This window comes from Ctenopharyngodon idella, chromosome 20 (assembly GCF_019924925.1).
Source record: "Ctenopharyngodon idella isolate HZGC_01 chromosome 20, HZGC01, whole genome shotgun sequence".
Classification (NCBI taxonomy): domain Eukaryota; kingdom Metazoa; phylum Chordata; class Actinopteri; order Cypriniformes; family Xenocyprididae; genus Ctenopharyngodon; species Ctenopharyngodon idella.
The window spans coordinates 21,843,301-21,868,924 of NC_067239.1; the positions used below are offsets into that span (position 1 = coordinate 21,843,301).

Here is a 25,624-nt window from a genome sequence, read left to right on the forward strand (position 1 = left end):
TAGGCGCATATTACTAACGTGCTCTTTAAATAACAAAAAAATATGGCGCCATTGACTTTCAGACCAGGTTTCAGTTGGTCAATGGCACAGTCTATTTCAGTTGCCTCAAAATAGCAATGCGCCAACAATGTGCCTGAACACACCTTGTTTTCAGACCAGCACACCCATGGGCGCACAAATAAGCACAAATGCATTTGCTATTTAAACAATGTGCCGTTGGACGTGAAAATAACTGCGTTGGGCTGAAACTAGCAAAAAACACTTGCGCCGCGCCTGCCGCCACAATGCACCAGGTGTATGATAGGGCTTAAAAAGTGGCACAGCTTACCCCACTCTCCCCATACCATAATGCAACTCACTTGATTTTCCTTTCCAACTCCGTGGCCTTTCATACACACTACTACACATACTATTAAAAATATAGTATGTAGTATACACTATGTACTGTAAAGTATGCATCAGGTAGTATTCTATTTAGAACACAGCAAAGATCTAAACTGAAAAAGGTTTATGACAAAATCACGTAATTCACCGCACACATTTTCCACACTTCCTGTCATAACAAGCAAGTAGTTGTGATGTGTGGTAATTGGATGGACACAAAGCAGGTCTCTGCTGTCTGACTGAGCACAGTTTAAAATATTGAGCTGGAAGTGGTCTGTGCTGGAGGTCACGCTGGTCTGCAGCAGGCAGGGGGCCGAGCGGGACCACGAGTTACAGGCCTGCGGGTGGGCAGACAGCTCCATCTTCAGAGGGGACGCCACAGGGGCAGCACCTGAACCGCACACGACCAGCCAGCCATCAGCAGCACCTGCCAAAGCCATTAACCTGCTTCCAAAAACAGCCGCGCCTCTGTGTGTGCGCCACTAAGAGGTTTTTTGTTTGCTTAAATGTGAGTGTAATTGATTACAATTCAGCTTTTGCTTCTTTATCTTTCACTCCTTTATTTGTATAGTAGAAAAGCGAAGATTTAAATGAATGGAGAAAAACTGAGAAAAAGATGGGAAATAAGCAGTTAAATTAAGCAGTAAGTCGAGCTTTGAGGCAGGCTACAGCTCCCTGTTGAGTGTATAACTTCGCCTGCTAGGAAAAAGATAGCCGCAGGGTCACTCGGGTCAGGAAGGGCGAATGAGCTCAAGGAGAGTTTCCACTTGATGTATTCAGACTTCCTTCATAAGTTTAGGAAAGAGTTGAGCTGCTCCTAGCCTTGTCTTGACTAGATAAAACAGTCTCCTCGCTTCTTCAAAAGGACACTGGAAGAAGCACACATGGGTCTAAAGAGGCCTTCCCTTTTTAGAAACATGAGTACTTTTACTTCACATTTCACTTGAGTTGTATTATCAATGATACCTTGAAATTCCATCTCACAAAAATGCTTCACTAACAACAACAGATATACATTATATGATTGTCTGCTTTGGATCTCCAGAACATTAAAACATTGGTTTTACCAGATTTCCCCTTTGTAGCCTCTACAGATTATCTGGAAGAAAACTGAAAATGAGTAAAGAAAAGCTTTTGATGATAGATGAGTGTGTCAGTTACTGTATATCACAAGAACGCAAGTCTTGACGATTTAAGGGCCGTCCATACAGGACCTGTTCTTATGTTAAAAAATAAATAAATAAAATAGCTAGACGGAGCTCAAAAGAATGGAGAATACCACATTTTTTGAGGCTGAACTGCTTTTAACTTGAAATGTAAGACTCTGGAGAGGAAAATAAACAGAGTCATGGTTCAACGGCCAAATATGTTCATTTTATGTGTATATAGACCAATGACATAAAGGTCCTTTCTGACTGGAACAGATCTGGCTGTTTGGTCAAAATGATGGGGAACAATTACTATTTTGAGCCATTTTATAGCAAATACATAAACACTGACACATACATACACTAACACTACTGTTCAAACCTTTGGAATCCAGTAAAAATAGTAATACTGTAAAATAATATTACAATTTAAAATAACTATTTTCTATTTTAATATATTTTAAAATGTAATTTATTCCTGTGATTGCAAAGCTGAATGTTCAGCATCATTACTCCAGTCTTCAATGTCACATGATCCTACAGAAATCATTCTGATATGCTAATTTGGTATTCAAGAAATTTTTGTAACATTATATATGTATTTACTGTCACTTTTGATCACTTTTGATTTTTTTTTCCTCAAACCAAACAGGGAAAGCAAACATGAAAAGAGCAATAAATATAAACAGGAACATCAGGGGCTTATTCTCCAGTGGTCGATTTGATGATGTTGTCAGCTTGAACACCAATCTCCTGAAGGAAATGGAGGGATAACATATTTTCGAACATAAGTAATAGGTTAGTGCTGCATTACCTTGTAAGGGAAGAACTTTTACGCCAAACTGCTCCAGCCGAGAGAGGGCGCTGATAAGATCCAATTCCTCTTGTACAAGAGGAGGACAATCCGCAATCAACAGCAGACACGACCTGATGGACACACACCAATTATTACACAAAATATTCAAAATATAATATTTAAGTGATAGTTCACCCAAAACTTCTTAACTTTTCTGAAAAGAAACTCCTTTTGTGTCCCACAGAAGAAAGAAACTCATATTGGTCTGGAAAGACATGAGGGTGAGTAAATGATGGCAACATTTTTGATTGAACTGTTCCTTTAAAGCAAATCAGAAAAAAGCAGAAGCCATTCCTTCAAATGAGTTTTGATTCTTCTTATTTCTTAATTACAGACTGAGACTCTGACATCACATCGCTTTCATACTGTTATCAGAGGCTTGCAGAGGCCTGCGTCTGCTTCACATCTGTGGTGCTATAAATGTGCTTCATAGGACAACAGGGACAGACCAAAAAACAAATAAAAGCACAGATCCCAGGCCAGCTCTGCTGTCACTTTCCAATATAGTTTGGCCAAGACAGCTGGACCTAGGGAAGCTAGCGGTGCACTTCTGAGCCAAGCCAATAGCAACAGAGAAAGCAGAGCAGAAATAATAATTCAATTTAAGAGATTGAGAAAAAAAAACAAAAAACAACAAGAACAAATGCAGCAGTATTTTTCGAGTAGTTTCCTCTACAATCTGTGAGTTTTACATGGCAGTTATTTTTAGTGACACCGCAATCGGACCCAGAAGACTGTTTCCAGCTCCGCTTTGCATAAGATTTACTGTGGGTCGTACAACTACAGGCCAATATATAAAAAAATTATACAACCCTTCAAACAGTTTAAGGAGCTTACGCAGCAGTTTTCTACCAATACAGTACACAACATATTAATCATAGTAGTGTGGCTTAGTGATCTGGGGTGAGCAACCACAAGGTTGTAGTTTAAAACTATCACCAGTGACCTTGAGTATACTGTGCCTGTTATAAGTATAATGTAAGAAGCTTTATTTGAAAGTGTCTACTAAATGACTGCATAATTATTAATTAAACAGCATTTCCCCCGGCCAAAATTAACATTTGGACATTCAAACATTTGGACGGCAAAGGTGAACAGTGCACTTAATGTCTTTGCATTGCAATACAAAATATACAGCTAGTGGCACAATAGTCTTTTAAATGGGGAAAAAAAACTTCTTTTTTTAATGACTTAAACTGGACTAATAGACTATTAAACTAGAATAACTAGACTAGATCATTTTAGTGGATATCTGAAATCAGTTCTCCTTGCGTAACGTTCATCACATTCCCAAACATGTAGGGGGAAGCACTTATAAACTGGCTGTTATCAACAGAAGAAGTGAAGTGATGGGTTTTTATAAGAAAAATATCCATATTTAAAACTTTATAAACTATAATAATTGGCTTCCGGCAAAGGCTGTATGCAAGTCTAGTTCTGGCGGAAGAGTGACCTCTGACAACAACAACAACAACAACAACAACAACAAAATACCGGAGACTGCAACAACAACAGATGCCCGCATTGACAAGTGCTTGTGTGAGAAGGTTATGAGACAGCCGCAACTTTAGTTTAAAAGAACACAAAGCCATTTGTATTTTTATCAGTCATAACTTCTGGAGAAAAATAGCATAGACACTGGACAAAGATTAAACTTTCTGAAGAGCATGTGTCGACCGCCTGCATTCACTCATGCTATCAAATGGAGTATACTTTGAAAGGCTATGCATTCGACTTTACATATACGCTAGCGTACGCGTAAAAAAAAAAAAAAAAAAAAAAAAAAAAGGAAGTATACTAGTTTGAACTTAAAGCAGCAGTTACACTGAAGGTGATTAGATGGTATGATGGTCCTGATCATCATTAGAGCTGTAAGACCAGGAGTCAACTAAGGGCTTGAGGAACTAGAAAAATCATCATCAATACACCACATCACAATCCCACCAGATTTCTGAAGCACAGACAGATGAAAACCCTCATGTTCTTTTACCACATTGCTCCACTTTCTTTCTGCACTTTTTAAAAACACTCTGCCCAGCGTGTCAGAGCAGCCCAAATGGTTTCAAGTGGTTTCCAAGACAACTGCTTTACTAGTAAAATGTACCAACAGCACCAGCTATCTTCAAAATCCCTATAAAACCCATTCAACATGAAACGACCGCTTTAAACACCCTCTGCACAGCCTTCTGCTTCCTGAGGCTAAAACGGTCTTTGTAATGAAGGCCTCTGATTAGCCTCAGTAAGCTAATAATTACAAGTGTTTTTCTTGGTTTTGTTTGGCAGGAAGTGTCTGTATGTGACGACTTAAGTACTCGCTTTCTCAGGATTACACACGGGATGTCTGTTTTCAAGGCCAAGACAGCACTTCGCATTGACATTTGAAAAATATCTCTTTGGAATTGAACATGGAGACATTCAGCATTGCTAATATCCCAGAAAGGTGGAGATATTATATTTCCATGAATGTATTTTAGGTTATCAAGGTCTTTAAAAAAAAAAAAAAAAAAAAAAAAAAAAAGATTTCACACTTCATTTGAAAGTAGTATTTATGGTTTTGCAAATGTAGAAAATGAGAATATCTTGTTTTAATATAATCTAATTAAAACCCTGCATATCACTTACACACACATACACACAATTTATTTTAGTGTTAGAAAGAAGAGGGAGAAAGGGACAGTTAGACAAGACCAGAACAGATCTAGGGCATCTTTAGCATTCTGTCGGTTTTTCATTTGCATTTTAACCTAGTTTGATGGGGGGGGTTTTCTTAACCTCTTTACAAAGTTTGATGTATCTAAAAGTAAATGGCCAAACTCAACACAATCAATATATCATAATAAAAATTAGATTTAAAAAGTGCCATGCAAAACTTTTTATTTTTTTTATTATTATTTTTTTTTTATTATTTTTTTACACAAAAGTGGGTGTTAGTACTTTGCAAAGTGGTTACTAGGGCTGTCCTTCACTGGTTGTTAGATAGTTGGCCCAAGTCTCTATAATATTATAGATACAGCTTGGTTACTTCCTTCAATGGTAGCATTATTAGACACTGTTGCTTCACAGCTGCGTGGTGTTCTGGGCGGTTGCTAGGGCGTTGCTAAGTGGCTACAAGAGTGCTTTGTTTTTTGTTGAAGAAAACAATAATGTTCGACAACAAAAACATTCAACAGTGGTCTGTGGAGGAAACATGAACCTACTTGTTCAATTATTTCTATGGAGATACAACAGAAATTAGAGAGTTTTTAAATCTGTCATTTTAAATGCTCACAAGGCAAAAATCCTTTTGCTTAGAAAAGTAAGGACCACTCTTTCTGAACTACTGACTCCAAAACAGGAAGACTACTGATTCTTTTAATAAATAGGGAAATCAGTCTCTTTCCAGTACTAGTTTCTCCCAGAGTCCCTCACTGACACATTCACATTCTCCCTCCATTTTGTTTTCAATCTTTTAGTCTCTCTCTCTCTCAGTGGAGGCGAAAGTCCTATAATTTAAACATTAAGCTCATAATTACTGTCCATCTAAGTTTCCCGTCTGTCGGTGGCATGCGAGTGTGAAAGAATGACAGTGATGTGAGACGCGTGTGAATGCATATGGAGTGGCGGCCCGTCCAGCCCATGAACAGACGACGGCCTAATTACTGACCCACTTTGCAACACGGCCCATCGCTCAGGGGCCGCAGTCTGTCACCCTTAGAGCTCCAGCCCAAGACAACAAAAATAGACAGACTGAGAGACTGGAAACACATTAACCTAGAGCTGCAGGGCGGAAGTGTGCGACCGACTGTCTGTCTCTGATGGAGTCGATCTCTCATTATGGCAGCTAATTACACCAATAATAGCCGTTGTGAAGGGCTGGACTCATAAGAGAGGCAGGAGACCAGAATGACGTTGGACGGTTTGATTCCTGAAGGGTTTCTTCCTCTTTCATCATAAACTCCTCACACAACTGCAGCAGAGTTTGAAGAGACTAGTAGTTTCAGGCTATTTTCACTCATGGTTTGATTGCTTGGTCCGAACTCGAGTTTGATTCTACCCCCCGTCAGCTTATATTTTTTGACATGAGTACACATGTTCACATTTTTCCAGTGGTTATTCCACAAAGTTTTTTTTTGGGGGGGGGGGGGGGGTTGAAAGTTGAAAAACTTTTTCATAATAATGAAAAAAAAAAAAATTGTATTCATTTAGCTGACGCTTACAAATTACAATTTTTATGCAGTGAAAAAAAAAAAAAAAAATTTTCTACATTTTCTTTCAGCTTTTCATATTTTTTATGATTAAAGACAAGAAAAAAATAACTAGGCCTATATTATTCTGCAATCATACCGTGCCAGGTTCATGCAGGGGTCACTGAGGGTGGCAGAAGAGTTGAAGTATTCACGGGCGGCGGCCAGAACCAGCTCCACGCTGTGGCTGTAAGACACACGGGCGTGAGCTTTACCACGGAACGAAACGCTGACCGGAGTGTCCTCTGACACGGCGCTGCAGTGCATCAGCTGACCCGCCAGACGGACATTTTCCTCTCGTCCCGAACATAACAAACTCTCCACAAACACCTGCGTGGACAAGAGAGACAGAGATTGACAGAGAAAGAGAGAGAAAGAGATCAGTGCCATGTAGCAGGGACCCACGGGAAGAACACGTTCAGGTGGCAATTAATCACCTGTCTTTAGTCAATTGCCGGCGAGGCAGAATCACTACAGGAGAAATATCAAAAACTGCTCTTTCAATGACAACACAATCTCATGAGCATCTCTGTGCCACAGCTGTGGTGTTCTGTGTAATTTCAATGTTGCCTTTAGCTACATTTATGCAGAGCAAGAAATCAGCATTTCGTGTGGTTAGGCCTATTTGTGTGTTCTTCAAACTAAAACACTGTTCAAAGTTCACTCATTAAAATGTCATAAAAACCAAAAATAAGCATTAATAAATAAGATAGAACTAATTCTCTTATAATTCATTATGTACTTCACACAAAAAATCCACTAACTACTATTTGTTGTGTGGTGATGTTTCATCTTTATGCTTAATTAATGTTTGTTGATTGTCACAGTAATAGGGTGCAACTGGCGGACTCCTGAAGTAAAAATACCATTCATTTTCTACATAGGGGAACTGTTTTTTAATCATTTATATTGAGCACCAATTCCCCAATGAAGAAAATTAACAGGATTTTTACTTTAGGAAGCCAACAGTTGCACTCTGTAATGGTGACAAAAAAAAAAAAATCATATTAAATCAACAATAAAAACTATAACAACCGACCTACTGTTAGCTCAGAATCTGTTAAGCACTGGGATATAGTTCTGATATGCCATCAGTCCACATTATTTCAACTTTTTTTAAATCATGTTTAGCTGTGCAATTCCTATAGTGAAGAATTACAATAACCACAGCCCTGCTGAGAAATCTTCACCAATCAAAGAATCTCAACAAAAATAAAACTATTAAAAGGTTATTTATAAAAACAAAAAAACAACAACACTGAATTACATAAATGGGTCTCCCTACACTCCTAAACTACTTGTATTACTGTTCAAAAGTTTGGGGTCTGCAAGTGTTTTTTAAAGGGATAGGTAACCCAAAAATGAAAATTACCCCATAATTTACTCACCCGCAAGCCATCCTAGGTGTATATGACTTTCTTCTTTCAGCCAAACACAATCAGAGTTATATTAAAAATATCCTGGCTTGTCCAATCTTTATAATGGGAATGAGTTTTTGAAGTCCAAAAAAATGCATCCATCGATCATAAAATGTACTCCACATGGTTCCGGGGGATTAATAAAAGCCTTCTGAAGCGAATCGATATGTTTGTGTGAGACAAATACCCTATATAAATAAACTTCATAAAGTAAAATAACGAGCTTCCGGCGTGACAGTCATACGCATTCGACTTGCGTCGAAAAAGTGTTAACTTCCACAACGTAGTACACAATGCCATGATGTTCGACGCTACGGCATGGCGTACTCTGCTATGTCCTACATTATAACGTGTAGTACGTCATGGTATTGTGTACTAAGTCACGGAAGTTAACACTTTTTAGACACGTATGGCTGTCGCGCCTGAAGCTCATTATTTTACTTTATAACGTCTTAAATAAGGATATTTGTCTTACACAAACACATCAATTCTCTTCAGAATGCCTTTATTAACCCCCCACCCCCACCCCCCGGAGCAATGTGGAGTACGTTTTGTTATCAGTGGATGCACTTTTTGGACAAAAACTCATCCTCCAATCACTCCCATTATAAAACTTTGAATGAGCCACGATATTTTTAATATAACTCTGATTGTGTTTAGCTGAAAGAAGAAAGTCATATACACCTAGGAAGGCTTGAGGGTGAGTAATTTATGGGGTAATTTTCATTTTTGGGTGAACTAACCCTTTAAATTATTTATATCAAACAAAAAAGGAGTTCTTTTGAAATTTCCATTCATTAAAAAAATGGCCTGTGAAAATGTATGACAGTTTCCACAAAAATATTAAGCAGCACAGCTCAACATTGATATTAATAAGAAATGTTTCTCGAAGAACAAATCAGCATATTAAATTTGTCTTCTGAAGGATCATGTGACACTGAAGACTGGAGTAATGCTGCTGAAAATCCAGCTTTGCCATTACAGGAATAAATTGCATTTTAAAATACATTAAAATAGAAAACAGTTATTTTAAATTGTAATAACATTTCACAATATCACTGTTTTTACCCATTTTTTGATTAAATAAATGCAGCCTGGGTGAGCATAAAAGACACACCACACCATATCGACCACAAACTTTTGAACTTTTGAATTTGTAAATATCTAAATCATATCTTTCTGTCATAATTAAGTATTTTGCAGTGTTTCAAGGGATTGTAGTTCATTTAGTATACAATCAAATTGAAATCAGCTAAACAAAGTAGTATTACTGGGGACAAATATTGAGACAGTTGTTTTTTTTTTTTTTTTTTACCCCAGTGTGTGTCTGTGTGTGTTGCAAAACCAGAATGTCATTAACCGTGGCCCTTGGAGTTTCATATGGTCTTTAGAAATATAATCTGCAAGTGCTTTAATCTGTCTGCATTACAGAATCCAATATCTGCAGTGCACATTGCACCTATAAACATAACACGGTTAACTCCCAACACCGCACAAAATGAAATATCCGCCCCTGCTCGGTCTGCAAGCCAATGAGCCATTCCTAATGCACACCCACAGAAGTGAGGCAGAGTTTAGAGCTGGTTGCTGAGGTTTGTGTAAGTTCATTAGCTGTTTAGCTATTGAAGAGATTTCAAAGCAACTCTGCTGCACTCCGTCAAATGGACCCAGACGCAGAGGGGAAATGGTGAGAATGCCAATTCCATAAAACTACATTCAAGTTCTTTCATTTTGCTCTCAGAACTTTCAATTTACTGCTCGTCTGGGATCGTCTTTCAGTAGCTTGGAGAAAAATACAGTGCAGGAGCCCGTACTGACAGGAACTGGGTAGGAGCAATTCGAAAAGAGAACAGGTTGAAAAATAATTATTTTCAACTCTTTTGTTGTTGTTGTTGTTTTTTTTAATCTTTTTTCTTTCTAGTTGAGGGGGTGAGCAGCACAGAGTTGAGGATGAACTCCTGACAGCAAGTTCAGCTCAGCTGTTCTGCTCTTGATTGTGATGAAGAAATCGATAATGACAGGAAAGCAGCCTTGTTAGAGAATGCCGCTAAATTACAGAGCAAACAGACAAAGCCCACCATCAGCATCAGATTAATGCTTAGTGTGAAACTCTTACGCGCGCACACACACACACATACGGATATACAGACATACACTAACAGATGAAAACCAGGCTGAGCAACAAAAGCAGGTAATGAAAGGATAGATAATGTTGGAGCTGTAAGGCAGAAGGGAACGGTAAGAAAACAAGAGTGGAAAGATCACAGGAACTCAAATACCTCAAATGCTGCAGTATGGAGCATAACGTATAGGCTAGTGTAGTACAGTAAAACATATAGCTTTGTGACAAACCAGACAAGTCACAACAGTAAGATTAATAAATAAAATGCAATATAATTCAATATAATTTAAGCATAAATTGTATATTATATCATATTATATTTTATAAAAAACGGTTAGCTCCTGTCCTGTGTTTTATTCACGATAAAACACGGCTATGACCGCTTCACCCAATGGTTCTGAGTATCACCACACAACACACTTAGCAACCACTCATAACAACGTAAACTGCTCTCAATGTATATTGTTCATTTAAGCTTACTGTAATATGTAGAAGAGTATTGTGAGAAAGAGATCGAGTGAGCGAGTTTATTACCTGCATTCAGATTTAGCATTTTCCTTTAGGTCAGTCCTATGTTCATAATAAAAAATCTGTTTAAATGTCCGCTGCAAAATATTGTCCTTTTAACAGTTAATGGGTTTTCCCATGCCCTGCTGACATTGACAGCGCTAGTCAAAGCATTTGTCAGCTGCGTCTTGTTCCGTGTTCACAACAATTCGTAATAATGTAACTTCTGTTGCTGTTCACAGTCAGGGACTATTTTTTTCCGGCGAAAGGAAGGCTTTTAGTGATTTTACTTCATGACAGTTGCATTGATACATATTTTTAGACTTTAATATTTGTATTGTGTGGTAACCGTTTTATAAAAGCAATAAGGTACTCAAGGCTAGAGCTGTATCGTGAATAAGTCACAGCTGAAGGGGTTGCAGGCACTCCGCGATACAACACAGCCTCTCATACCTTATTGCTTACATATTATATCATATTATATCATATTATATTATATTACCTGGTGGCAAGTTTCTGGCTCTAGACAGGTATAAACATTCTGCTGCATGTCCAGAAGATCTTGAAGTAAACTTCTCCACACTGTCTCACTCACAGGAGGTTGTCTAAGCAAACAACAAAAAGTGAGACAGGTGCACTTGAGTGCTCTGGGAAATGTTAAGGTGGTTGTGTGTGTGTGTCATACTTGCGTCCTGTGTGACGAGTGAGTAGGACCATCAGCTGGTGAGCTTCCTCTTTGCTGTTTTGACTGTTCCTCACGAAAGAGATGGGCTTCTGGAGACCCTGTTTCTCCAACACCTCAGCAACACTGGAGAGAGAGATAGAAAAAAAGCCTGACTTAATTAAAAGTGCTTATTATGTGGACTTGTGACAAAGGTGTAAAGTATTTGAGTAAATATAATTAGTTACTGCACTTGAGTATCGTTTTGGCTACTCTGTAGTTTTACTGAGTATCAAAGATATTAGCAACTTTTACTCTTTACTTGAGTACATTTTTGAACAAGTATATGTACTCTTTACTCCACTACATTTGTAATGAGCAATGCAATTACTCATTACATTTTGTATGGCACCTAACTTTTTCTGCAGCAGTTTCTGCTACAAAAGAAGCAATACTGCCATCTACATGGCACTGCAAGTACTACATCTTGTGTGTATTGCCCATACTCACCAAAACTTGTCAACAAGGCTACTTTACGTGAATGCCAGTGCATAAGCAAGTAGTTGTGAATCATTTGTGTTTTATATATGAGATGAGGACATGACTGCAGCCACTGCTGAGACCAAAACCGGCATGTCCAGTGCAAGAAGGCTTTGACTTTTTAATTTTACTTAACATTATTTTATTCATAGTGAAGAGAGCTTTCTAAAGCATATTGATTTACTTGTGCTCTTTTTGAGCACTTGAGCTTAACTGAGACTTCATTGTCTATAGACGTACAAGAGACTGTTGTGTCGACCTTGATTTATAACAATTTTGAGGTGTTCAGTTTTATTTTGATTATAGAAAATAAATATGATTGCTCTTCTCACAAATCAACTGTTTCTTGTGTTTCACTGGCATGTCTCTTTGGTGTTGAGGACTAGTGCATCTTTTGAGCCTATATTTAGTAAGAGTAAAATACTTAAGTATTGCTAAAATCAGATGTTCTAAGACTTTTACTAAAGTTGTTTTGGAATTGGTGACTTGTAACTCGTAATGGAGTCATTTTCACTCTGTACTTTTACTCAAGCATGGTTTTTCAGGTACTTTTTACACCTCTGACTTATGAAGCCCTATAAACCAATGCTATAAGAATATATGTCTAAATCTGTACACTACTGTTCAGGAGTTTGGGGTCAGTAAGACTTTTTAAATGTTTTTTGTAAGAAGTCTCTTATACTCACCAAGTCTGCATTTATTTAATCAAAAATAGTTATGTCATGTTAAAGTTAAAGTCATGTTGGGAATTTTTTTTTTTTTTTTTTTTTTTTTTTTTTTTAAAGTAACTGTTTTATATTTTAATATATTTTAAAATGCAATTTATTCCTGTGTTGGTATATTGGACGCAGGCCGGTAAGAGGTGTGCATGTAAACCTCACTCCCCTGATCTCGAGGCGCTCTAGCGACTGACGCTAGAGACTGCGGTCTTTAGCCTCCAGGTTAGAGCGCCCGACTCCCATGGTGGCGGACCCGGGTTCAAGTCCCACTTAGAGCAGGTGGTTCGAACAGGAGGGGTTACACTGGCAAAGCTGAATTTTCAGCAGCCGTTACTTTTTTTCTCCAGAATAATATAGCATCTACATAATTGGACTGGCATAATACCAGATGACAGATTTGAAGCAAAATATTAGTTTATTTGGATGCATGACCTTTGACATAAATAACAAAAGATACATTTTCTCTACCTTAAAAGTTACGATATGCACAATTTTATCGTTATTAGGATTTTATGATGTACATTTTGCATTAGAACAGATCTGTGACCCATTTTTTTTTAAAATTTCAACCCAGCAGTTGAGAACCACAGTGGCAAACTACATCAGACGCCATGCCACACCACAGCTATATGCTAACAGCTGCTCAGAGGAGCCAAGAACAGACAGAGGTGTCTGAATGAACCTCAGTGAACTGAACTGGTGCGGTGCCTGGCTGAGATGCCCTCAATAAATGAGCATGTACTGTCCCTTGGGAGCATCTAGCACAGATGTTTTCTGTTTCCTTCCTTTCTTCCCGTCTCACACTTCTTCCCTCATGTCTCTTTCTTTCTCTCAACAATCTGCTGGAGCCAGATTTGTTTTTTTTTGTTTGTTTTTTTGGTTCACTTACATATTTTTGCGCTTCCCTCTCTCCTCTCTCCATCTGTCTATAGCTCTTTAAGTCTTCTCCTGTGATCATGACCTGCTCCTGAAATGGCTGCTTGAACATGCAAACTGTTTTACTTTTCAATTTTATTTTGATTATTTTGATTTAATTAATCATATATTTCTGCAACACAAAGCATATTCTGTTTCTGAACTCCCTGAAACGCCTTGATTGTAGTCTTGAATTTTCTTCCGGGAATGTACACGTCACAATATCCCGCATTTAAATGGGGGGTTCTGGTTGAGTTGCGTTAGTAGTGTGTTGAAAATTGTGGTTATGGAAAGGGGTGTGACATTTCCGAAACGTGTTCGAAGCGGTTGACCAACCACAACACACTAGTCCAGCCGACTAAGCAGAGCACATTGTGCTTTTCGGAAGGAGGGGCTTCATAGAGACTGGAACTAAACAGAGTGTTACTGACAGATTGGGAAGAGGTAAAAATGTGTGAGAAATAATGTACACCAAAAGCAAAATCAAGACTTTGTAAAAGGGCATAATATGGCCTCTTTAATATATTAGAATATATTATTATGTAGCCATCATATGATATTATACTGCAATATGTTAATATAACAACTTCTATTATGTTTAGGTTCTTGATTAATTTAATGTGTTCATTCACTGTAATGAAAAAAAATGTAATGTGATCAAATTTATGCAAAATTTACAGTGGCAAACTATGTACTGCAGGACAGTAATGTTCAAGCGTATGTCCAATGATGTGTGAATAAAACAGTCAATATATTGACTTCTAAAGACATTGTTTGATGTCTAGTTATTAGAGTACATGTATATTGATTTCCTTCAAAAGAGCAAAGAAAATCCTGGTTTGATTTGCCCCTTTAACATTCAAACAGGGAGCAGAGAGCAAGGGGATAAAAGAAAACATTGGCAAAGATACAGTTCAGATACAGAGAGGGGAAAGGGGAAATCTTGAGAGACTGAGAAAAAATGTGTGATAAAATAGAGAGCAAACAAGAGAAAAAGAGTGAAATTAAGGCTGTAGTGACTGTGCCCTCCCAGGCCAGTCATAAATATCTGTGAGAGAGACTTTCATCATCCTTTCCTCCGACAGAATTCTAATGGATCCAAAGGAATGAGTCTCTACGGAGCCATTACAGGCTGATCACGTCACCTGAGCTGAGATTGACACACACGTAAACAGGCGCAAAGAGAAAAACACAGAAATACGTGCAAACAATGTGCAGCATGCAACATTTTTTTGTGCTTGTTTGATCTTAAATCAGTGTTTAGTTGTAGTCTGCACACACACACACACAAATTAAGTCGAATGTTTATAAATACTATCGTGAGCATCAGATTTTTTGGAACTGAACAGCTTAGTTTGAACAGCCAGACTGAATTTCAAGTAGTTTCTTTTGTCATTCAGGAAGTTATGCATATGTAACGTCACACAAAGTGTGCAATATGGTCTCAAGCTGTTTCCGGTTAAACTAATTTATGCTCCATCTTTTCTAATTTAGCAAACTAACTGACATTGTCTATGAAGTGAATGGCAAATGAGTAAATGAGTGTACACATCAGCAGGTTTTGGACAGTATATGCATGAGTGCATAAAATGCCTCAGTTCTCTCATGTGTTTCATGAGGGAGATGTCATAATGAATGTGAGCAGATCCAAAATTTCCAAATTTCCATCCTTTCTTCCACAATGACAGCTATTCTCAAGTAGTTGCACAAGAAAGTCTCTTGACATCGTGCTGAAGCATCATTACACACCGAATACTGACTACACCAGCGGCTCTCAAACTTTTCAGGTCAAGTACCACCTCTGATCAAATCAAAACAATCAAGTACCAGCTAGACACAACAATGTTCCTTTCTTTTCCATTAGCTTTGGTTGCTGCAGGGCTGTGAGAAACATACACATAATCCTATATTTGGATTAATACCAATAATTCTGAAGTTCAGATAAATCATGCTGCTTTAATAAGACCCTCATAAGTCCCTTGACTGGCCCTTTGCAGATGTTTGGAAGCACCCTACCAGAAAACACATATACATCTCTAGAAAGGATTACAATGCATTTCTGTGAGTTAATATGCAAATTTTGCAGTCCAATTCAAACACATAAATAATAAATATAGCCTACTCTGGAATATGAGGTAATGTAGCCAATCTGTCTTGATGTATTTGAAACAGACTGGTTACGTTATTGATAAGCTACTGTGCTCAGAATTGAGTGATGAATCCAGTGTTTCAATGTTAAAATGAAGTCATTAAATCAACTGATGTCAAATGGAAAATCTCGCCTTTTACACTGATTGTCTGCACACATTTGTCTTAAATTTGCAAAGCTATATTAAACTAGCAAATAATTGATAAATTAAAAATAAAATATTGAAAAAAATAATATATGATATAAAATAATTAAAATAATATAATAAGCAATGTTTAACATTAATCTATACACTACCATTCAAAAGTTGGTGAGAATATTTTTTATTCAGCAAGGATGCAATAAACTGATCAAAAATGACAATAAAGACATTTATAGTGTTAAAAAAAGATTTAACTTTCTATTTATTAAAGGTTTTCAACATTGATAATAATAAGTAACGTTTCTTGAGCATCAAATCAGTATATTAGAATGATTTCATAAGTATCATGTGACACTGAAGACTGGAGTAATGACGGCTAAAAATTCAGCAATCACAGGGCTCCAGACTAACATTTGAGAGGAGTAGCATCGATGCCAACAAGTTCAACAGATGGTGGCACCAGCGCCTGATTTGATAGCACCAGGGTGTCAGGGCGTATTAATAATATTATATGTTTTGTCTCTTGGAAAGGCACATTTGACAGTAGCTTAAGCCTGAGTTGGGATGCAGATGTAAAATATTCTCATTAACAAAAACGGTAACATCTGTAAAAAATTTAACAACCTAATTTTTATAGGGTAAAATTTAAACTGCCCCTATTATGCCATTATGGTTCCTAATTTTGTTTTGGAGGTCTCCTACAATAGGATTACATGCATTCAAGGTCAAAAACACTTTCATTTTCTCATAATATAGATTGTACATCACCTAATCACCTTCTCAAAGAGTCTGAACGGTTTGTTAGAAGATTCAGTCTGTATAAAACCCTCCTTTCTGCAAGCCTACTCTGCTCTGATTGGTCAGACAGCCCAGTCTGTTGTATTTGGTCCACCACCATATCTGAATTTCGGCTCTGGAGGCTTCCTCAACTCTTAATACACAGTGATACGAACAGTAACAATGGCGTCCGTTTTTTCCACGCCAATTCCAGCGCGAGACCTCATTCTTTCGTATTAAAGATGCTGAGTTAGGACTTTACTCTTATTAAATAGCCATTGGTCTTCCATTGTATCATAAATTTGTAGATCATGATAACGGCAGGAAAAAACACAAACGATTGCCATGGTAAAAAGTAATTATATGGTTTCTGTAGTATTTGTTATGAAAAAACAGTAGCCTAAGCACATTTAAAAAACAAATGCACAAAAACTGATACAGCTTAATAACAAAAAATACTGTAATTATATTCCATTTCTCCTTTAATACATTTAATATGTCTATATTAATAATACAACAAAATTTGATATAAATATCCCACATTTCTGCCACAATACAATGGTTACATTTAGTGTTACTACACTAAATCCATGGTAAATGTTGGCGATTTGTGAATTGAAAAGCCTTCTAACTGGATCGCTGTGGCACAATGTTTCTCCTGTTTTCCACATCATTGTTGAGAAAGTCAGCGCTGTTTCACCTGGCTTTAAACTCTACTATATTCTAACGATTATCAATGGATCTCGCAGCGCTGTTTAGTGGTCACATGATTGAGACAGTGATTGCATTCGCTCTGAGCTCACGCTGCGGTGTTTTTTGGGCAGAGCTGATAATTGAATCATGTGCCGCAGTTCAAACAAGTGAAGCTGTTTTGATTGGCTTTTGTCCACTTTTCAACCACTTCTGTCCTGATTTCTTTGAGGGAAGGGTCTATGGGCGGGTAAATATATGGGTTTTTTTCAGATCTTTCGATCTAATGGACAAAATAAGCTCTCCAGGTGCGTTACATATCTTAACGAAAGCTGATGCTCTGCGTATCGAGAGACGACAGAAAAAAACATACACAGAGCATCAGCTTTCGTTTCTGTTCTGATAGCTGCAAGACCATGCCGCATGCGCTAAGTGCATGTTAAAAATCAGGAATGTTTTTTGAGAACATTGTGCTTGGTACATTTTTTTGTCTTCACACCAAGGGTCTTCAGCCAACAAAGTTTAAATCCCATCTGGCAAGCGTGATTCCCATAATGTTTAAGTCAGTAGGCGGAGAGAGAGGCATTCGACCACATGAGCATCTACACTACGAAAGCAATCCGGTCGAATGCGTTTTTGACTACCTCTGGAAGTGGACGAAAGTGGACAAGCTCAAAACATTTTTACACCTGCAGGTTTACACCTGTATTTAGCATCGTCCACTTGTGACCTGATTGACCAAAACGCATCTTAATACCAGGAGTAAACAGGGCCTTAGATTAAACTGAATGTTCAGCCGTGTGCCTGAGATACTGTGGTATAACACTTAATGCAATGTTAAGGCATTATAGACCTAACTGTATGACCTTCTCTCAAGTTATACTTTGAAACAGTGTGTATTGTGAAAAGTGCTAGACCAATAAATTTGACTTGACTCAGTCTGTATCTTCTTACCTCAAGTGTTTCTCAAGAGTGTCCACTTGGTCATGCAAGGCTTTTGTAGTGTCTGTGTCTGGTCTGAGAAAGAGAGAGAAGCAAACAAGATCAAAGATCAGCTGTCTAAACGCTCACAGACTGCATTAAACAAAAGTCACTTTCAAGATTTTAACCTTCCATTATCTGACAATGTCACCAGGTCAGTGCTTTGGTATGTCAGTCATGCTGGTTATTTGTTATTTATTATTAAGTGCACTGGTTATAGATGTCTCTATGATTACTCAATACTTTTTTTGTATTTGATCCCAAGACAAGGTCAAAAAACACGACAGGTTAGCATGGTCCATTTAATGCCTGCTGGTAGATGTTGTACCACCATCTGGACCCAAAAAACATCTTTCTCCACTGACAGCCATTCAAAAGTAGGAGTGTTCTGACTAAAAAACATTTGCAAGTAACATTTAAGCATTTTTCGTTAAATTATTGCAGATATTTTAGCAGCCAAGCAACTGCCATTTTTTTTTGAGTTTTGTTTACAAGTTTTGTTTTTTTAAAGCTGTGCCCCTTATCTGAACCTAAGCAGAAATCATGTGCAATTCTGCTTTAGAGGCCGGTTGCCATGGAGATGATGTCTGAAGCTCAAAAAACTTGTTGCTGATAAAACTCAGACTTCTTAGGTCTAAACTAAACTGATTGCACAATTTCTCTATTTCCCTAGGCACTTCCCAAGTTTTACTAAAAAAAGATTTTTGTATTTTAGTTTTTTTCCCCTCAGTAATCCAATTCATCTCCCCATCCCATATCTGAAAAGCATTCACAAACACACCCTCTTTTCTCCAGAAGCAGCAAAAGATAATAGGAAGGGCTCTGGAAAAGCCCTAAAGCATTGATCCCTTGACAACAATGGTTGTGTAAAAACACATTAGGGTCTTTGCAAAGGTACAGTGAGATTTTCCAACAACAGATTGAGTGAAAGTGAGAATGAGAAAAAGGCAGATGGCATTTGTAGAATGTATCAAAATTGTTTTTAGCATAACAATGCCGAACCCTCAGGATATAACTGATGCCAAATTTCACATATCACATTATTTTTGGTGTAAATGTGTTATTTTGTTGCCCCACAAGAGAATTAAGTGCTAGAAAAATCACCAACCCTTTGCACATACGCTAACACTTCATCTGCATTCCAAAGACTGCAGACATATATTTAATATCAATGTATGCGGTCGAGTGACAGGCCTCTCAGTCTCCAAGATGTCTAAAGACAGCAGGAATATAATAAGGAACGCTGAGAGGTTTTGAGGGTTCACACTTTGAAGGCAGAAAGACACATGCTGTGCTAATAATGAGCTAATCAGGGGCTTACTGACAACTGTGCACACATGTGCTAATTGTGTGTGTTTGTGTGTGTGTGTTTGACAGGGTTTGTGTGACAGCACTGCCAGAACACGTTTTGAATTTGAGGGGCCATGAGTAGTTGATTTCAATGGCCAGCTTTGGACCCACTTTATATGAAGTGTCTTTAACTACTTTAGCTTAATTAATCATTTGATAGAACGCACTTATTATATACACACATTTTTTAATTATATTTTAAAAATAACTGCATTCAATTACATCTATAATTACACTGGCTGCTTTTCCGCTTTTGTCCGACCTTAAGGCCAAAATCAAGCTGTGTTTTTTATAAAAAAAATAAAATAAAAAAAAAGACAATAAGAATTTTAAAAAATAAAACATATAATTAAAATTAAACTAAAAATGAATATGACAAAAAATACACTATCATTTAAAATGTTTGGGTCAGTAAGATTTTTTTGGTTTGTTTTTTATGTTCACCAAGGCTGCATGTATTTAATCAAAATTACAGTCAAAAACAGTCAGATTGTGAAATTATAATTCAGAAGATCTAGTTTTCTATTTTAAAATACATCTTACAATATAATTGATTCCTGATATGGCAAAGCTAAATTTTTAGCCACTATTATTGTCATATGCTGACAGTGTTGGGTGTAACGCGTTACCTTAATTGACCCTTCGCCGGGAGTTTGATTGACATCTGAAGATGTCGGCAGAAGCGAGTGGCTGTTTTGCAGAATGGAAATATTCCAGTTACTTCACTTTTTTGACACAGGTAGGCAAGAACATTACGGTAAAATGTAAGCTATGTCCTAAAGAGAAAAAACTGCGCGCGCTCTCTGAGAGACGGTCTTCAGTCAGTGCGCTCTCAACCAAAGCGCACACATAGCCGCCTCTCGCGAGTGTCAGATTTTTGCGGTTTATTACACATAAACGTTCAAATACACACACAGTTATGTCAAAATGCCCATCTTGGCATATTCGCGTTGGTTATGTGAATGTGAACAGCATGTGTAACAACATATTGTCTCCGTCTATTAGGCCTTAGTGACAGCAGCCTTTAAAACATGCTACTGTCTACTATTGGCTGTCTGTATTATAAATGATAATCAAACAACAAAAGAAAAGCTTTAATAAGGATTAATCTATATTTAATTTATACAGTTATGACTACGCAGAGTTATTTTATATTTGATTACTCTATTTTTACTACTATTAGACCTATTAGAGTTTCCTTTCTATTGTCTATCCGGTCAAGGTTTATAGGGATTTTAAGAAGTAATTAGTAATGAGTTGAATTACTTATTGAGTAATTAAATTACTTTTCAGACAGAGTAATTAGAAAAGTATTTTAAATACAACATTGATGATGTAATTAGTAATTAGTAATTAATTACTTTTTTGAAGTAACTTACCCAACACTGTATGCTGATTTTGTGCTAAAGAGCACTTATTATTATTGTTAGTTGAAAGTGGTGTGGAATAGAAAGTTCAAAATAGAAAGTTCAAAAGAACAGCGTTTATTTGAAACTAAAATCCTTTGTTACAATGACAATATAGACATGTATAATTTGATCAATTTAATGCATCCTTGCGGCATAAAAGTATCAATTTCTTGCAAAAGATATGAGCAATATCACACTCGTAGCCATGCAATTAGCATTATTAGCACAGCATGTGTCTTTCTGCCTTCAAAGTGTGAACCCTCCAAATCACTAACGGGCTCTTTCTCAATACCAAAAAATATGGCATGTCATTTATATAAAATATTATTTATTGATCAATAATATTTAAATTAACAGCAATAGCCATTATAACAGTATAAGAAGTAAAATAGGAAATAAACACAAAGCAAACAGTTCAGTCAAACGTACAAAAGCAGCACTCTAGTTCTTACAGGATTTAATTTCAAAGTAAATATAAGGTTATGAAAATTAATATAGCCCTTAAGCCAAATCTATTAGCTCAGGAACAAGTAATAGATTAAGTAAAAAAAACAAAATAGAATAGATAACAGGTAAAAGACCAAAGATTGCCCATTTGATATACACAAAACAAAGTCCTAGCCAGCGGAAAATTCCCAAAGGACTGGCCGAGATGAAGCTGTTCTCTGTGGGTACATGAGCACTGAACGGTCGCTGAGCTCACATCTCCGAATGAGTCTAAACAAATTTTCAAATAGGCGCTATGTTTACATATAAATCGCATATCTGAGGTCTAAACAACTATATTATTGCCTAAAATAAACTCTTAAAACTACATTCCGTTACAAAATAACAGTAGTATCTATAAAAATATGGTGGGTTTGCTCGTCCGCCATGACACTCGCTGTGAGAATTTTGACAGCGGAGTGATTCAAACAGTGAAACGGTTCCCATGGCGATAATGGTAGAATATCGCATGGCTGGAAAGACCTCTCAGCCAATCAGATTCAAGAACCAGAAAGAATTGTTGTTCTTTATATATAAATATGTTGTATAAATGTAGTGTATACTACCATAAAAAATTGTTCACAGTTGTGTGATAGCGAGTTGCTCACCCATATCCTCTCTGTGGTAGACATTCCAGTATATCGTAGCAGAGTGCAAGCTGGTCATCTCTCTCACAGCTGTAGATACACTCCAATGCCACGGACATAAGCTCATCTGAATCTCCAATGATTCTGGGATGACACTGCAGGTAAACAAACACACACTGTCATCATAATCATTGTTAAGTGTAAATTACTGACAAAACAAAGAACCTACCTAGACAGCAATTTTAAGCATCATTAGCATATTTTAATGTCTTTGTAAACCTCAAAAATGCTGTATAGGGAGGTTTTGAAACAACTAACAACTTTGTAAACCTATATAACAGAACATAACTTTGTATAAATGACCTTCGTGTATTAATATAGAGCCACTTCATCCCACCTCCTCTCAGACAACAGTAACTCACGCACAGATGCACACACAAGCACACTAAAAATCATGTTAGTGTGGATTAGATTGGATTTCATTTCATAGAACATTGAATGTGCAAGGCTGATTCACAGACACACACAAACACAAAAAGAAACACAAACACACATGTACAATCTCATACACCTGATTTCTCTCTAACCGCTTTTATTAATTTCCTGTGAGGGAAACTGATGCCTCAGACGTGTAAACTGGCCATAAATTTTTATCATGGCCGTGTGAGATAGCGTGTACGTGTGTGTCTGAAGGTCTTTTGTTGCTTTGGACTCAGAATTGGAATGACTCTTCCTCTAACCATTTCACTGCATCCCTCTTATATGAGTGCATCTGTGTGTGTGACACATTAAATTACTTACATTTATTCATTTAGCAGCCACTTTTATCCAAAGAGACTTATAAACGAGGAAAAGCACAAGCAATTTATCATGAAGGGGGAAGCAGTGCCACACTACTGAATTTCAATAGTAAATCAGATGAGTACACAATAGTGTGACAGTGTGTGTGTACTTGTTTTTCTATATTTGTGTGGTGCATATTTCTGATACTGTCTTCATAGCTCATAAAAGTGCCCAAAATGTCTATAAGTCTATTAGGGATGCGAAGTGATATTAATAATTATTTTTATTTAAAGGCAACACAAGTCAACAGAACATCCTCACAAAAATATGTGTACAGGCTAAATTTCTATATATACTACACACACACACACACATATATATATATATATATATATACACATTATATTATATATATTATATATATTATATATATACACACACACACACATTTTTTTTTTTTTTTTTTTTTTTTTTCCCCAAACCGGGGTAATCCAGGAATGTCCTTAATTGGAAAATAAAAACAATTACATAAAATTAATAATTATTAAAGTTTTTTTTTTTTTTTTTTTTTTTTTTTACAAATAAAAAATGTTTTCATGAAGGGGTACTGGTTAGAATGTTTGATTAGGGTTAATCATTAGTATTTTATAATTATATAATATAAAAATGTATTTAAAAAAAAAAGTACCATATGTTCTTGTTTGGATAGTCAAGTACACGTGTTTGGCTTACATCTGGCTTTGAGTGCTGGAAGATTTTGAGTGGGAGTGCGAGATCTTCTTCGGCGAGGGTGACCAGGTACTCTCTCAGCAGACTGGAGGCAGAGCCCACCCGCTGTCCCTCACAGCGGTGCAGAAACGGGACCATCCACTGGAATGAATTCCTCACGTATCGATCCACACTGGACTAAATCAGAAAGAAATCATGATGTTCAACAGTCTGTAAATGACAGCATCTTCTGTTCACTCACAATACTATAGGTAAAAACACAAATAAAGTAGCTTTAAAAGAACAGTTTGTGTCTTTCCAAACCTGTATGACTTTCTTTTAACTAAACACAAAATGAGCAATTCTGAAGAATGTACTGGTTTTTCCAATTACAATAAATAAAACATGCCTCAAAAAAGCTTCAAAAAGGACGTCCTTTTGCATGAACAAATCATTCAGATCATTTTTAAAGTGTTTTTTTTTATTTTTTTATCTCCTTTTATGTTCCACAGAAGAAAGTAAGTCAAAGGGGTCTGGAAAGATATGAGGGTGAGTAAAAGAAAGTCTATTTCAGATTGAATTGAGTATTCCCTCAGAAAACATTAGAAGTATCACTAGTAAACAGATGCTAAGATGGTGTTTCACCCACCCAGCGTTTCCCCTTAAACGAGCAAATGAGTATTAAATCATTTTTAATGAAAGCATTAAATCCAAACAAGCCCACTGGATGTGCTTTCTGCAGTTGTAATGAGACCACCCTGTAAACACAAATCTACACACACTCTCACAGATCTATCATTTACACTAGTGCTGCTCATTAATGTAAAGAGCTGACTGAATATACAGTATGTATGACTGCTTAGATAAACGGAGGTGTAAATAATTTGTATTATTTGAGTTGTCGGAAATACTGGTTAACCTAGGATATATTTTTTTTAAATTTTGTGACAATTTCTAATTTAGGGTCATGAACATGCCTGCAAAGTTGACACACACAAAAAGGTGTTGTGGAATGAGTGTGCAAAAGCTGACGATTTTGATGTTCAATTTGACCCACAATTTCATGGTTAACCGCAGCTGCACAGAAAAAAAAAAAAAAAAAATTATTTTTTATGTCCGTTTCTCAAAAAAAACCCTGAGGATATTTCAATTTGCATTTATGCATTTGGCAGATATTTTTATCCAAAGAAATTTCCACTGCATAGAAGGCAATCCAATTGCCTTCTATTTGACCCGCAACATAAAAATCGTACCCAGAATTCGAACATAATACAAGGGTTAAATCAATATGAGGTGTTTACAGTGTGGCTGCTGACACTACAGACAAGAATAAAACATTATATTATGTCTGCACTACATCTAGACTGCAGTGATAAATGTTAACATAATAATACAAGTGTTGAAGGAGACTGTAGACAGTCAACAAAGAGAGCACAACCTCAGAACATACATTTTTCATGAGAAGGCGGAGCTTGTCAATGTCCCTGAGCTGCTGCAGCTCCTTTAGTGTGAGACTCAGGTCACATGACGTCTCGTACACCAGTGTCTCCATGGTAACCAGGTCGTCGCACAGCACCTCCAGCCCAGGAATGTTCTGCTCTTTTCCCAGACGCACCAGAGACAGGGAACAATCAACCTGTGTGGACCAATCAAAAAACATAAGCAATCTATTAGATGCATTATCAGATAGAGAGAGAGAGAGAGAGAGAGAGAGAGAGAGAGAGAGAGAGAGAGAGAGAGAGAGAGCGCTAACATAATCATTCCTCTTCTGGAATCAATATTTTAAAAATTCACTACATTTTACTTCATTTTTGTAAACAGGCCCAAGTGGGACTATTTACTAGGAATAAATTAGCTATTTAAAAAAAGTTCTTTCACCATAATTTAATGATGAAAAGGAGTACAGCTACTGTACGCAACTGTTGCATGTTTTGTATACTGGGTTCTTAGAAATCACACAACGCTGTTGATGTTTTGAAAAAACACAGAAAACTGTTGAAAGAGTGTGTAAAATTATTTAGTGAAAATCTGAATCTATGAAAACTGCCAGATCAAATACAACAGAGATG

The 25,624-nt window shown here is 36.9% G+C and overlaps 1 protein-coding gene across 2 annotated transcripts in view; it reads right to left on the minus strand.

The window, feature by feature from the left end:
* The window catches only part of nbas (NBAS subunit of NRZ tethering complex), a 175,149-nt gene that overhangs the window by 111,644 nt on the left and 37,881 nt on the right, over positions 1–25,624 (minus strand). For both annotated transcript variants that reach the window (XM_051874425.1, XM_051874424.1), the window contains exons 24-31: positions 25,006–25,191; positions 23,580–23,753; positions 22,086–22,219; positions 18,206–18,268; positions 11,344–11,466; positions 11,161–11,263; positions 6,712–6,941; positions 2,347–2,459 (exon numbers count right to left, since the gene is read on the minus strand). In XM_051874425.1, the coding sequence (XP_051730385.1) occupies positions 2,347–2,459; positions 6,712–6,941; positions 11,161–11,263; positions 11,344–11,466; positions 18,206–18,268; positions 22,086–22,219; positions 23,580–23,753; positions 25,006–25,191 (1,126 nt within the window). The remainder of the gene's footprint in view (positions 1–2,346; positions 2,460–6,711; positions 6,942–11,160; positions 11,264–11,343; positions 11,467–18,205; positions 18,269–22,085; positions 22,220–23,579; positions 23,754–25,005; positions 25,192–25,624) is intronic.